General features: G+C 62.5%; 4 protein-coding genes across 4 annotated transcripts; 2 read left to right on the forward strand and 2 right to left on the reverse strand.

Moving 5' to 3' along the window:
• Positions 1-98: 98 nt before the first annotated feature.
• Positions 99-7,530, reverse strand: RHTO_05769 (phospholipase D; the record flags this gene model as incomplete). The annotated part of the gene is made up of 21 exons (XM_016419430.1): positions 99-110; positions 175-184; positions 267-323; positions 395-410; positions 477-1,083; positions 1,142-1,165; positions 1,226-2,647; positions 2,709-2,905; positions 2,963-3,107; positions 3,167-3,398; positions 3,455-3,520; positions 3,575-3,852; positions 3,911-4,113; positions 4,168-4,226; positions 4,284-4,339; positions 4,393-4,848; positions 4,904-5,035; positions 5,091-5,195; positions 5,268-5,581; positions 5,641-5,743; positions 5,803-7,530. The coding sequence occupies 21 exons, from the start codon at positions 7,528-7,530 to the stop codon at positions 99-101; spliced, it is 6,222 nt and encodes a 2,073-aa protein (XP_016269785.1).
• Positions 7,531-7,952: 422 nt separating this feature from the next.
• On the forward strand, positions 7,953-9,710 carry RHTO_05770 (Usp (universal stress protein) family protein; the record flags this gene model as incomplete). The annotated part of the gene is made up of 6 exons (XM_016419431.1): positions 7,953-8,336; positions 8,431-8,862; positions 8,936-8,972; positions 9,029-9,266; positions 9,346-9,403; positions 9,465-9,710. 6 exons carry the CDS (start codon positions 7,953-7,955, stop codon positions 9,708-9,710), a joined length of 1,395 nt encoding a protein of 464 aa, XP_016269786.1.
• Positions 9,711-9,932: 222 nt separating this feature from the next.
• Positions 9,933-11,354, reverse strand: RHTO_05771 (uncharacterized protein; the record flags this gene model as incomplete). The annotated part of the gene is made up of 3 exons (XM_016419432.1): positions 9,933-10,510; positions 10,613-11,252; positions 11,325-11,354. 3 exons carry the CDS (start codon positions 11,352-11,354, stop codon positions 9,933-9,935), a joined length of 1,248 nt encoding a protein of 415 aa, XP_016269787.1.
• A 111-nt stretch (positions 11,355-11,465) lies between these two features.
• Positions 11,466-14,163, forward strand: RHTO_05772 (transcription factor 25 (basic helix-loop-helix); the record flags this gene model as incomplete). Its single annotated transcript, XM_016419433.1, has 8 exons — positions 11,466-11,624; positions 11,682-11,753; positions 11,810-12,109; positions 12,162-12,230; positions 12,284-13,048; positions 13,109-13,251; positions 13,309-13,544; positions 13,604-14,163. 8 exons carry the CDS (start codon positions 11,466-11,468, stop codon positions 14,161-14,163), a joined length of 2,304 nt encoding a protein of 767 aa, XP_016269788.1.
• Between the last annotated feature and the right edge of the window lie 23 nt (positions 14,164-14,186).

Genomic DNA, 14,186 nt, shown 5'->3' on the forward strand with positions numbered 1-14,186 from the left:
TGCCACGGTTGCCCGCGGGGAATCGCGCTGATTACGAAGTTGCTATTGCGGAGAAAAAAGTGTAATGCGAGTCAAAGTGTCTATCGCGGAAACGCGCCTCAGTCGTAGATCTGCGCGGGCAATCAACCAAACAGTCAGCGCAGTTCGTTTCCAAGAGTCAAGGGCGCAACGCACAGCCATGGGTCTGCAGAAGAGGAGAAAGTCGAGGGAGGAAAGAGTCAGCGAACGGCGATGAGGAAGAGGACGAGTGCGTGGGGACGACGCACGGGATGCGGTCCTTCGAGAACAGGAAGTTGCCGCCTGCGGACTCTGCCTCGAGGAACCTGCGGGTGTAGGAGAAGACGACGAGAGTCAGCGGGAGTCGCGAGAGGTCGGAGAGGAGAAGGACACGAACCTTGTCGGAAAGACGACTGCGAGTGAACGACCGGAGTCTGTCAGCTCGCCCACTCTCAGGAAGGAGACGCACGCGAACGCACCAAGCTGGCCCGTGACCTCCTCCAGGAGCGCCTCCATCTGCTCCCTCTCCTCCTTGGGGAACGCATCCTCGTGCTCATGCCCCTCATTCCCCTCTCCTCCTCCGCCGGACTCGCTCGACCCGCCATTCGCACCACCAGGCGAGCTAGGCGACGCCGCATCCTTCTTCTTCTCGCCGTTCGAGCCGCCGCCGCTGCGCAGGACCGTCCCGCTCCGCCCGCGCGCCTTCTTCCCGCCTTCGACAGCAGTCGCGCTCGAGTCCTCCGACGCCGCAACAGTCGACGACCTCGCCCTCCGCGTTATAGTCGACTTGCCCTCCGTCGACCGCTCAATCCCGCCCTTCTCCTCCGCAACCCCATACTCATCCAACTTGTCCCTCGAGCGACTCTTCTCCTTCTCCCCCGTACCGCCGCCAGGGATACCAGCCGACTTGATCGACTCCATCGCCGACCCGCGGTTCTCCTTGTCCATCGTAGGACCGGGCTCGTCCCGCCCCTGGCCCATCGCCCCACCGCCTGAACCGCCGCCTCCCGCGCCGTGCTGGCCGGAGTGACCGGCGGGGTCGCTGTGAGGTGCCTCGTCGCCGGGCGGGACGACGTTCTTCGGGGCCTGCGAGACGGGAAGGTCAGCATGGGGAAAGGGGAAGAGCGGAGGAGGCGGAACGAACCTTGTTGTGCCGTTCAGCCCAGTTCTGCGCGAGCAATGAGCGTCAGCGATGTCGAATTGGCAGGAGAAGGCTGAGCGAACGCACTTGGAACTCGCGGTGCTGCTTCCACGTCTGGACAAGGTCGTCAGGGATGCAGCGGAACACCTTGCGGTAGACCTGCGTGTTCCTGACAGCCGCCGCCAGCCAAACGTCCTTGTAGAACGAGTCGACAAGCGGGTCCGCAAAGCCATACGGGTCGATCTTTGGCGCCGCAAGCGGGATCGTGTACGCCCCGCGCTCGCGCAAGTTCCGCCGCAAGCTCGACGTGATCGTGTTGCGGTTCACGGCCTGCTCGTTGCCCTGCGACTGGCTCGTCGTGCGGTGGAGGTTCTCGCGACTCTCAGCCGAAGCCACAGCCGACTTGCCGTCCTTGCCGTCCTGGTCGAGCGAGCGGTAGCCCTGGTCGGCGTTGGCGATGTCGGGCGGGTCGGCGTTCAAGTCGGGCGGAGGCGGGTGGACCTTGACCTGCTTCTCGCGCTCGTCCTGTTTGTCCTTCGACTCGGGCCCGTCCTCGTTCATAGGCGAAAGCGGCTCAGGCTCCTCGGGCGAACTGGCATCCTCCATGTCGAGCTTGCGCGTGTCGTCGACAGACGTGTTGTGCTGCGTCGTCTTTTCGCCGAGCTTGCTGCGCTGAGGGTGCTTGTCACTCGGCTGCGGTTCGCCAGAGGGAGGGCGCTGTCCGCCCGCGTCGCCTTCCGCCTCTTCCTTCGCCTCGCGCTTCTGAGCCGGCGACTGGAGCGTCGGGCCCTGCTTGCGCTCCCTCGCCGCCTGCTGACGCAAGTCGCGCACATTGCCATCGAGCTTGTTCGAGCCGGAAGGGCGGCCCTCGCTCATGACCTTCTCTTCGAGCGTCGGGACGACTGTCGAAGCGAAGCCATCCGTGCCGGACGAGCCCTGCACGATGCGGTCGGCGTTCGTCTCCTCGTCGTCGTCGACAGACTGAGGCGGCTTGTTCTCCTTCTTGTCGATCTTGAGCTTCATGTCGGTCGTGACTTTGCCAGCCGTCTTCTGCAACCCGAGCGACGCAGCCTCGGCGACGCCCCCGCTCACGCCGCTGACGTACTCGCCCGTCGCGCCCGCCGCACTCCGAATGAAGCGCGACGTCTTACCCGCCTTGGCGCCGTGGTCATCGCCGACGCTCTGCTCGTGGTCGGGATCCCACTGCTCGTCCTTCGAGGTCAAGTGCTCTGCCTCGTGCGCCTCGAGCTCCTCCCGCCCCTCGCTCGCCTCGAGCTCGTCAACATCGATACCGAGATGCTCGCGCATCAAGCGGACGCGCATCGTGTGCGCAAACCGGCCAACCTGGTAAGGCTTGCCAGCCATGGTCGAGTCGATCATGTCGGTGTCGCGAATGATACAGGCGAGCTCAGAGTCGCGGTCGCCGCGCTGAGAACGCTCGTTGATGTTGGCCGAGCCGATGATGGCGATGCGGTCGTCGACGATCATACCCTTGGCGTGAATGTAGGTCTGCGAGTGAGAGCAGCCAGTCAGCGGAGCATCGAGAACGAGAATAGCGAGTGAGACGCACCGATTCGGTCGTCAAGGCGCCGTTCGAGAGTGTGCCCCACGAGCGCAGGCCGAAGAAGGTGATGTACTCGTCGGGGTCGATTCCTTCGCGGCGCAAGCGGGCGAAGATCGAGTGCTCGCCGCGGCAGATCGTGCGGTACTGGCATTCCATGATGAGGCGGACGGAACCGGCTTCGGAGTGGTCGAGCGGGTAAGGGTCTGCGCAGAGGAGACGGATTAGTGCGGAGGAAGCGAGACGAAGCCAGGGCGACGCACATCCTGGCACGAGCGGAGTGACGATGATCGCACGCCAAGGCGTTCCTTCGCTGTGGGCTCGCACAATGCGCGAGACGAGGGCGTCGCCGATCCTGTTCTCGATGACGGTCCCCTCAACCTCGGTCGACGAAATGAAGAACTGGTTCTGCGGGCGAGGAAGAAGCGTGAGCGGGCATGGGAAAGAACGAGAGAACTTCGACGCACCTCGATGTAGACGAAGTGGTCGCTGAGCTGGATGCACTTGATGTAGGCGTTCTGAATCGAGTGCTCGATGTGCGAGATGCCCATCGACCACGGGCCGACCGAGCGGCAGATCTGGACCTCGCAGGTACCGGTGATGCGCTGGTTCTGCAGCTGCTCGGGCGTGAAGTCGGGCGCGGGGAGGAGGAAAGGCATCTTGACGGAGTGGTTCTTAATGCGAAGGAGGTAGTTCCATCTGAAGAGGAGCTCGTCAGCATCCGCCGGCAACAACAGCAATGAAAGCGAATGGACCGCTGAATGAAGTGCCGGCAGAGGTCGCGAGCGGGCTGACCGATGATTTGGAGGCCGATGTCGTGCCTGCGGAAGGCGATGTCAGTAATTGTCAGGGTATGCTGACACGCCTCGACTCACCAGGGCTGCCTCGGCACCTTGCCGCGGTCGTACATGTCTTCGAACGGCTTCGAGAGCGTGTGGAAGTCGAGGACGCGCTGGTTTGAGTAATCCTTGCCGGGCCAGATCTGGTGCCTCGCGGCGGTCTCGGTGTCGAGGCCGTGGACTGCTCGGCCGTCCTTGATGGGATTAGGTCCGTCGTCGACGAGGACGTGGCCGGGAGAGTCCCAGCGACCGAAGCAGAGATCGAGGCCGCCCATGAATCCGATGGTGTCGTCGATCACGCACATCTTCTCGTGCTGCGGGAGGAGAGCGTCGTCAGCGCGCCCGAAAGAACAGAAGCCGTGAGCAACGCACGTGGGACCATAGGAGCGTGCCGGTAGAGGTGTGCGAAGGCGAGCGCTGGACGTGGATGTTCGGATGCAAGCCTCGCAGGCGGAGCTTGGTGTACTGCGAGTCGACAGGCGTAAAATCGTTCGAGACCTCCTTGTAGACGATGACGAACACCTGGACGCCCTCGCGAGCCTTGCGCTGAAGAAGCTTGTCGAGCCGCCATTTCTCTGCGAGCGGTGGTTAGTGAGCAAGCATAGCGCGAAAAGGAGGGTGGCACACACCGTTGTTGGCGACGGGGCGGCGAAGGTAGAGCTCAGGTGAGAGCCACCAGTCGTGGATGCTGCGCGGGAAGGCGAGTCAGCTCGCGGCGCAGGTGAAGGAGGCGAGCAGTACGCACTAGATCTTCTCCTTGGCGAGAGAAATCGCGCGTGAGAGACTCCAGAAGTAGTCGCGCTGCGTGAAGAGCTGTCAGCCGGAGAAAACGGACGAGGAGACGAACGACTAACCCCGTCGATCAGCCACTGCGCCGCGACGTTCAACCGGATAGGCGCAAAGCTCTCGAAGCGGTTCTTGCCTGCCCAAATCGTCTTGGCCAGCATCTTCTCGATACTGGCGACAAACTGGTCCTGCTGACGTTCCGTCTTTGCGACGAGGCGCAACTTACGTTCGCTCGAGCGGAGGTAGAAGGTGTGGACGGACGAGCTTTTGAGGTCTTCCTTCTCGTTGTTGCTCTTCGGGTCGGTAGTCGAAGGGTCGTTCGGATCACCTGCGCCGCGATGGCCTTGAGGCCGCCCAACCTGGGCCAAGAGGTCGACGTTGCCTTCGCGCAGTTCCGGGTCGACATCGTCGAGGCTGTCGTTCGTGCCGTTCGCATGAAGGAAGTTGAGGCCTTTGCGATACATGCGCGTCGGACGCTCGATCTCGAAGGTCGAGTCGACCATGATGACCTCGAAGACCTCGGTCTGCGCAGCGTTCGTCAGCATTGCAATGAGCGCGATAGCAAGCGTTGGAGCGCACCGATGCGGGGCTCTCGACTGCGACGATGTAGCTGTCGCGGACGATGAACCACTTCGGCTCATGCCGCTTCTTCCAGCTGAGCGGGTGGAAGCCAGGCTGCTTGCGCCTCGACGCGCCGGACGAGGTGATGCGCTACGAGGGAGACTCGTCAGTGCAGGTAGGCGAGAAAGCGGAGAGCGAAACGAACGAGGTAACCCTGCTTTCCCTGTTCACCGCCGCAAGTAGCGAGCTTGATCGACATGGCCGAAATCTCGAGGAACTTGCAGAGACGGTTCGCACCGGGCCCGAACATCTGCGTCGAAGCCGAGAAACTGGCATCAGCGTTGTTCGGACGGTTCATCAAACGGAACGTATCCTAACGCACCGTCGCCCGGATCAGCTTGAGGAGGTAATTCTCGAGCGCCTCGCGCTGCATCCTCGCAAACTCCGCCTTTCCAACCTGTCCCCGTCCCTCGCTCTTGAGCCAATTGAGGTACGGCAAGCTGGTCTTGGGAAAGGCCGGGAACTTGTCGATCCCTTGGCGAAGGTTGGCGACGTGGTAGTGGGCATGCAAGTTGACGAAGTCCTTGAGCTCGCGGTAGATGACCCACTTGACGGCGCCGTCGCCGTACTCGAGCTCGATGCGGAAGATGGCGTGGCGGTCGTGGAAGGGGTACACCGAGTCGGTGATCTTGAGCTCTGCAGGCGCGAGAGACACGTTAGCATGACGCGAGAAGGAGAAACGCACGACCACGCACTCAGGTAGTTCATGAGAATCGGGATGCGCTTGTCGCCCTTGTCGTCCCGGTCCATCGTCGCCATCTTGACGAGCACGAGCGGCAAGACGCCCGTAGCGAGTTCCTGGTACGACGAGCGTCAACGAGTGCTCATACGAGAAGGGGAGAAAGGGTAGATCGTACCGAGACGAGCTCATGACCGGTCAAACTCGCACCCTGCTTCTCCTTCTTCTTTCTGCCCTTGTCGCCTCCCGCAACGCCGAAACGGTTCTTGACAACGTTCCAGGCGCTGCCCCTCCTTGCCGCACCCGCCGGCCTCTTCGGGCCGGGACCGCTCGATGCCGCGCCCTCGTCCTCGCTCTCGCCGCCACGAGGAGTCGACGTCCCCGACCCTGACCCACTTGCGCGATGGTGAGGCGCGAAGAAGCCTCCGCCCGTCCACAAGCTGCTTCTCCGACTCTGGTTCGGCCGTCCCGACTGTGCATCGTGGCTCCGCGCGCCCGCCAGCGTGTCGAACTGGTCCCTCGTCTCGTCCTCCCACTCTGCCTCTTCCCCCGCCGCATCATGCATACTCCTGGGCCGCGCAGGCGTCGCTGGCACGCTCCCTCGCTCCGAAACGTCCCTCGAATGCCCGCCGGCCTCGCCCGAAGGCGTCTGAACCCCACTCGACGGACCCTCCGCCTCGCCCGCCGACCGCGCGCGCTTCAACTTCCCTCCACCCAACAACTTTGTCGAGCCCTTGAACAGCGGCGAAAGCGCCTGTTGAGGCTTCTTGAGCGCCGAAGTATGCTTCGGGGTCGACTCTTTCGCCGCTCCAGCAGGCGTCTCGTGCGCGGGCCGATCAGGCTCTTCGCCTCGCAAGATTCGCGCGCCGCGCTCGAGATCCGAGACGGTGAAAGCCCCGCGCAGGCCACCGCTCACTTGTGCGCCGCTCGTCAAGTCCGACCCCATCGATTGTGCGCCAGTCGTGTCGGCGCTGTTTTGGCGTTTCTCGTCGGTGCTTGATCGGCGCGGATGAGAAGGCGAGGGCGGACGTTTGTCTTTCGAGGCGGAGGGGGAGGACTTGGGACGAGGAGCAGGCGTCGAGTCGACATCTGACCAGTCGCGGTCGCTCGACATCGACTGCGCGTCCTGGGCGAGGTTACTGTTGGCATAGCCGTTTTGGCGAGGTTGGCGGCGGCGCGTTTTGGATGAGGAGGGAGAGGAGGAGGTGGTCGGGAAGCGGTATGAGGAGCGGGGTTTCGCGCCGGATGCGGGGCAGGGCGGAACGCCGTTCGGACCATCGTTCGCCTTGTTCGCCGTTGTTGAAAGCGAGGACGACCGACTCATGTCGAGCCGAGCTGGACTGTCTGTCCGCCTGAACGTCTCCGTCTCGCCCGAATCCCTTCCCTCCTTCTCCCTCATGTCGTCGAACCAATTGAACATCGCCTGCGTCCGATGTTTCGGTCGAGGTGTGTCGAGACCGAGAGCGTTCGAAGGGGGAGAGCTAGTCGGCGAGGAGGGGATCTGCGCGCCGTAGAAAGGAGGAAGGAGGAATTCGTCTGCCGCCGTCTGGCGACGAGTCGGCGATCTCGATGCGGACGGAGAGCGAGAATCCGGGCCCCGCTTCGAGCCGCCTGCGTTCGGACGGCCGTTTGCGAGGAGAAAGGGGAGCTGGAGAGGCGAACTTGGCGAGGTAGCGGTTCGCGGCGTTCCAGGCGAAGACGGTCCGTCCTGTGCTCGCGCAACGGGACTCGCACCCGCGCTCGTCGGCCTGTCTGACCCGGGCACAGACAGGAGCGACAGAGCCGGCGGACGCTCTTTGCCCTTGTCATGTCCATCTCCCTTCGAAAGTGCGCCCGTCTCGCCATCGTCTGCCCCGCCGCGCTGCCTCTCCTCAAGTGCCTTGTGCACCACGTCTGCAAAGTCCATCTCGTGTTCCCGCGCGGCCCCTGGACGAGCTCGGTAGCGTGGTCGGTGCGGCAAAGCGGGGGAGGCGACTGCGAGTCGAGCAGGCGGAAGGGCGCGGCGGGACAAGTTCGAGCGACTACGTGAGCGTTCAGTGAGCTCAGTTAGTGGCAGTGAGCACCCGTCAGCTCAGCCCGAGAGCGTGTGAGCGGCACAAGCCGAGTCGATGTCGGCGAAGGGGTACTTGGCCTTTCACCGTGACGACCTCGCTCAGAAAGATCGCCAATCACTGCGAGCAGACACGTTCAGTAGACTGCTCTAGAGTACTTATCCATACCTACGTACGACCCAATCCACCAGCGACAGCCGCCAGCTCGAACGGAACCCCCACCTCGCGACATCATCGACCCGTCTCTCGCTCATCGTACACGCTCTCGGCGGACACAATGAACTTCCTGTCCATCCGACGGAGCACAAACAAGTCGGGTGCAGCGGGCGCAGGGACTTCGGACTCGGAGGACGACCGCGGCAGGGGTCGGGGCAGGTCGCTGTCTCCTTGGCGCAGGTCGAGCAAGTCGCGCAGCCGCTCGCGCGCGGGGACGAGGAGTCGCGATGCATCTGCGGAGGGTATCCGTGGAGACGACATGGACGGCGAGAGCGAGGGCGAGGGTGCACGACCGATGCCGGTCGTTTCGCCGAGCAATGCGTTTGTCGACGACGACACGAGCGACGAGGAGGGCAGCGAGAACGGCAGCGTCGGTTACGACGACGAGTTCAGCGAGGACGACGAGGAGATCGAGTTCGACGAAGAGGTCGAGAAGAACACGGAGGTACGTCGCTGGTCCTCCTCAATGCCTGGCGTTGCCGCATAGCTCGCCAGGCTACTTCAGGCGGGTGGAAGCTGATGCACTCTCATCCTGGCAGGCTAACGCATCGGCCGACACGCCCTTCGATTTCCTGACCCGCGAAGGAAACACGATCTACTACCCCGGCGAAGGTCCCAACCTAATCCCTCCAACCGACCCGATGTCCTCCTCCCTGATCTCCAACTCCCCTTCACTCTCCTCCTCAACCGCAACAATCGGCGGCCTGCCCCGGGCTAACCCTCGAACCGGCCTCCTCCCACGCCGGAAATCAACCAAGTCCGGCGCGCCGCAAAAGCTCGAACTCAAGACTGGCCGACCGACGTTCGAGAAGAACCGGTGTACGGTTACGCTTACGCATGGAGATCCGGATAGGGCGCTTGTGGAGGCAGGGAGGAAGAGGAGGAGGTACCTTGTTGCGAGCGACTTGAGCGAGGAGAGTCTGTATGCGATCCAGTGGGCTATCGGGACGGTCTTGCGTGAGGGTGACGAGGTGCGTCGTGGTATCGCTCGTCGGTGCTGTCACTCTGCAGTGGAACTGATTTTGCCGCGATCTCTCGACACAGTGCATCCTCGTCTCGGTCATGGAGACGGACTCGAAGCGTGCGTCCGCTCTCGCTCTATCCCTCTCAGAGCTTGCTGACCGCGCTGCTTCGCAGTCGACTCGGACGACACCTCTCGCCAAGCCAAGATCGCCAACCAACGCGAACGACAAGCACCAGCCCTGCAACTCGCGCGCCAAGCAACCACTCTTCTCGAGCGGACGCGCCTCAACGTCCGCGTCATCTGCCAGGCCATCCATGCCAAGGTCCCGCGACACATGCTTGTCGATATGATTGATTACCTCGAGCCAACGCTGGTGCTGGTGGGAAGTCGGGGGTTGACGAAGCTGAAGGGGTGAGTCTCTCGCTTTCTTCGCATCTCGTATCTCTTGCATTCCTCGTAGCTGGAGACTGACTCCCTCGATCTTGTGCAGCATGCTTCTCGGATCGACTTCGAACTACTTGGTGCAGAAGTCAAGTGCTCCCGTCATGGTGCGCCTCCCGCCTCCTCTCGCTCTTTGTAGAAGTACCTCTGACATGCCTCTCGTCGCAGGTCGTCCGTCGCCCTCTCCGCGTCTCCCGCACCGTCCACCGCAAGATCTCCTCCCTCGACCGCACCGCCCGCGTCGCGCTTGCCGACGCCGCTATCGAAAAAGAGTCGCATGCGCAGGCTGTCGACCAGCCCGAGAACGAGAAGGTCGAGGGGGAGGATGTCAAGGAGAGGGTTGGGGAGATGGAGGTGCATGAGGCGGAGGGAGGGGGGTTGTCGAGGACTACGACGAGGGAGAGTGCGGTCTAGATCGACTGTGTGGCGGAACTATCGCTTGCTGCTGAACTCGTCTGAAAGAACCGGACAGAGCGGCGTGAGGCGCGAGGCGCGAGAATGCGAAGAGGCAGAGCAGCAGGCCAGAAGCGAAAGGGCTGGCAGAAAGAGGTATAGGCTGCGAGCATCGGGCGTCCGTAGCACGCAGGAGAACGCCCTGTTTGACTACACTTCACGCAGTACACCGAAAGACTGAACTCAAAACATCCGCCCGCTGTAGACGGCCTCCCAGGCTGCGACCTCGTCGCCATCATTGGCCTCCATAGCGAGCCAGAAGAGCTCGTTCTCGTTGTCTGCGAAAGTGTCGAGCGCGTCGTTCCATGCGTCTTCCGTGTCGGAAGCGCGAAGGAAGGAGCCGGTGATCTTGACGCCCGCGTTGATGAGGCCGTGACGATCCATTTTGCGGAATGAGCGTGTCCAGCGAGGCATTATCCAACCGCGATCCGCGCCGTCCTCGTCGATATCGCTTTCCGTAGCGATCGAGCCGCCAATTACGCCCTCCAGGTTGTCGAGGTGAAGCCTCTTAAGACTCGGGAGCCTCGTCTCGCCCGTGAGAAGAGCAATGAGCTCGACGGAAGAGATGTCGCTCTTTCTGCCGAGCTCGATGCGCTCCAGCGGCAAGGCACGCAAGATGTCGAAAGAGTCGCGGCCGAGTTGGGAGAAGTCGCCGTGAAACGTGAATTGCTTGAGGTGGGTGAGCTGCTTGAGTTCGGCGGGTAGAGCACGACGCGCGACGGCGAATGCGTGCAAGACCAAGTGCTCAAGGCGGTCCGGAGCTGCGAGTGCCTGGATCAGCTTCTCCAAGCGCGATGGCTCATCAGAATGCGCGACCACAAGTTTCTTGACTGATGGGACACTCCGGAGAAGCAGGCGCAAACTGTCGAGGTCTGATTCGCGCAAGACTGAGATGGAAAGAACGTTGAGCGGTGCGACCTTGACCGATCCGTTCGAAGGCAAAGGAGGGGAGACGGCGCTGCCCTGTTCTGTGTGCTCGAGAACGAGCTGAAGAGCAGTCAAGCCCGTCATGCTGGTGATGCACGCGAGGTAGGCCGGGTTGTACGGGTCGGTGCGTTGCGTCTTGCAGATGCAAGAATAATGTCGGATCGTTGCGCTGAACGGCAATGCAGCCTGGCGCCCGGAAGGCATCAGAACTTCGAGAAGAGTGTCCCAGTCACCGTGGATGACGAGTGTGACGAGGATCGGGACATTCGCGAAGACGGTCTCGAGAGAGGCTTGCGAGACGACGGCCGGAGACCTGAGGTGCTCAACCTTCAGGGTGCGGCAGTGCCTCCCGACCGACGGGCGAGTCTGGAAAGTGGCGCAGAAGGCGACAAGGCGCTTGTCACCGACGACCTTGACGTCGCGCCAGACGCAGCGGTCGAAGAGGGGAAGAAGGGTGCGCGAGAGAGGCTCAGTCGGCTTGTCGGTGGCGTAGGCGTCGTCAAAGATCTTCTGCAAGAGCTCCATCGGCAGCTTGGACAGCCTGTCGACCGCTGGAGGCGAGGGCGGCGCTTCGACCTGCTTGAGGTGGGGACGAGGTGTGTGAGCTCGCGACGACGTGGGAGGGCGCGCGAGGGGACGTGAGCGCACCTGACGGTCGTCCCGGTGAGCAGAAAACATCGTGCGAGCAGTCTGAGCGGGAAGACAGCGAGAGCAGCGAGCGGGACGAGGGAGAGCAGGTCGGACGAGGGTCAGCAAGCGACTTCATCCCGCTAGACCGCTGAACTTGCTATGGGCCGGCTCAACAAGCGCCAACAACGCGAACTTGCCGAGCTGGAAGAGCTCGAGCGCTCCCGACAGGCTTCGACGTCGACTCTTCCGACCCAGAATGACATAACTGATGAGGAGGAAGAAGAAGTGGTAGCGCAACCCAAGGGAGGATTCGCCGCCGTGAGTGCTCCCAGATGTGTCCTCTGTGAACGCTGAACCAACTTGGGGACCCTGCAGCTCGGACTTGGCGATGAGCCGGACGACCAGGACGAGGAGGAGGAGGAGAGCACGATTGCTGCGCCGACAAAGGTCCGTTGTCCTTGCTCGTGCTCGCAGGTCGAACTGAAGGTATTGCTACCCGCCAGGCAAAGAGCTCGAACCGAAAGAAAAAGAAGAAGGCTGCGAAACCCGCCGACGATTCGCCTTCTGCCCCTGTGTCCCTCGACTCTCCTGCCAGTCCGCCAAGTGTTGCTGCGACGCCTACAAAGTCGAAGAGCAAAAAGGCCAAAGCTGCGAAGGCAGAGACGCCCAAGGTCGAGGATGACGGGATGGACGAGATTGACAGGGCGCTGGCGGAGCTGGCGACGAGGGGCGGAAATGCCCAGGTTACGGCTGGTTCGACGGCGACAAGTCGTCTTGATCCCAAATGGGCCGCTGTCAAGGAGGTGCGTGCGATCTCGCGTCCAGGGAAAGCGGCGCATTGACGGCCCCCTCCAGGTCTACGCTTTCGACCCGAAGTACCTCGACTCCGATGCCGAATTGCGGCGAATGTTCGGCAAGAGTGTGGTATGTGCCGCCGAGCTACCGCTTTGACTTTCGTCTGACCATCACCATCCCAGATCGGAAGCGCTCCTCAAGCCCCTCGCTCGAACCTGCACGCTCGCTTCGCCAACAATCCGCACCACGCCACCTCCCTCCGCCGCACCTCGTCGTATCTCGCAACGCCCGAGCCCGGTTGGCCATCGCCTGCAGGTGTTCTCACACTCGAGCGGTACGAGGGCGTCGAGGCGCAGGAGGACGCGAGCGGCGGAGACTGGTTTACCTTTGTACACTCGCCAAGCTATAAGCAGGCGCAGATGATGTTCCTCGAGGTTTTGCAGCAAGCGGACGGAAACAGGCTGTACGACGTCCTCGCCGCGCAGCCCTACCACGTCGACACCCACATGCAGCTGTCCGAGATGATGGCGCAACAAGGTGACCAGGGCGCCTCGTCTACCCACCTCTCCCGAGCACTCTACGCCCTCTCCGCTCCACTCCCTCCCACCTTCCCTTCCGGCTCGTTCCGCCTCGCGTACAGCCAGATCGAGAACCGCGCCCTCTACCTCGGCATTGCTCGCAAAGTCGCACTCCTCGTCAAGCGCGGAACTTGGCGGACAGCCTTCGAATGGGCGAAGATCGGACTGAGCATAAGCGGCGACGCAGATCCAGTTGGGATGCTCTGCTGGCTCGACCTCCTCGCGCCGAAGGCGGGTCAGCACGAGTGGTTCTTCAAGCTCATTCCGGCGCTTGAGGCGGCGTATCCGTCGATGTGCATAAGTGGCTATCCTGGACTCGCTTACGCAAAGGCGCTGTGCTTGCGGAACCAGGAAGAGGAGAAGAAGGAGGTACGTCCCGGTCCCTTACTCTCGGTGCACTCGGCATGTTCATCGTTCCCTTCCATATAGACCGGAGACAAGAGCACTGCCGCTCTCGTCAGCGCGATCCTCCGCTTCCCGATGGTTGCGACGCTCCTCTCGAACGCTCTCGCCTTCGACGTTCCGCCCGCTCTCGTCTCGCACCGAAGAGCACAGCCTGACGGCTCATACACGTGCGTCCGATCACGTTCGAGTTCGGCGACCTCGCCTGACACGCTCACCGCTCGCAGCAAAAACCCTTCCTATGCCCTCTCCCTGCTCTCCGAACTTTACGCCAACCGCTCAGCACCACTCTGGAAAGACCCGGCGTCGACGGCGTGGCTGCGAAAAGCAGTCGTGACTGCCGCGACGATGCTGGACGACCAGTCGAACGAAGATGTCAAGATTGGCGAAGAGCTTTTCTCAAAGGGTCCGTTCCCCGAAGGCTACGCGCCGGCTGGCATCATCCGCGCTGCCTTCATCTCCGGTGAGTGTTCTGGGAGAACATTTCGTCACACGCACATACTGATCAATCGTTCGCCGCAGAAATCCCCTCCGTCCGACCTTACCTCCCTCCCACTGCCCGAAGCGGCACCTTCTACTCCTTCGACCCTCTCCCTCCCACCGGTCCCAACGTCACGCACTACGACGACTCGTACTTCGCCATGCTGTACGCCGCGCCATCCTTTCGCCGACGAGGTCGTGGCGTCGTACCAGCGGGTCTAGCAGGCCGAGGAGGAGGCGGGGGCACGGACGTCGCCGCTGCGTTGCGAGACGGATTGATGCGCATGCTGGGTATGGGCGCGGAAGGACCGCAGGTCGAGCTGAATGACGAGCTTCGGGCCGAGTTATTGGAGGAACTGGCGATGCTGAACGGCGGTGGAGGCGAGATGCCTGGGGGCTTCGCTGGCGAGGACGAGGACGGAGAAGAGGCGAACAGGCAGCGCGAAATGAACGAGGATGAGAGCGCCGAGGCTGTTCGAGGTGTGTTCCGCCGGCTAGGGAACTACTTCGGTTTCGTCGGGCCTCGACCTGGGACGGAGGGAGAGACGGGTGCAGAGGACGGCGAGGCAGAGGAGGAATGGGAGGATGAGCGCGGGCAATAGTGTGCCAGAGGAGCTCGCCGAGA

Source organism: Rhodotorula toruloides (genome assembly GCF_000320785.1).
Source record: "Rhodotorula toruloides NP11 unplaced genomic scaffold Scaffold36, whole genome shotgun sequence".
NCBI classification, from domain to species: Eukaryota; Fungi; Basidiomycota; class Microbotryomycetes; order Sporidiobolales; family Sporidiobolaceae; genus Rhodotorula; species Rhodotorula toruloides.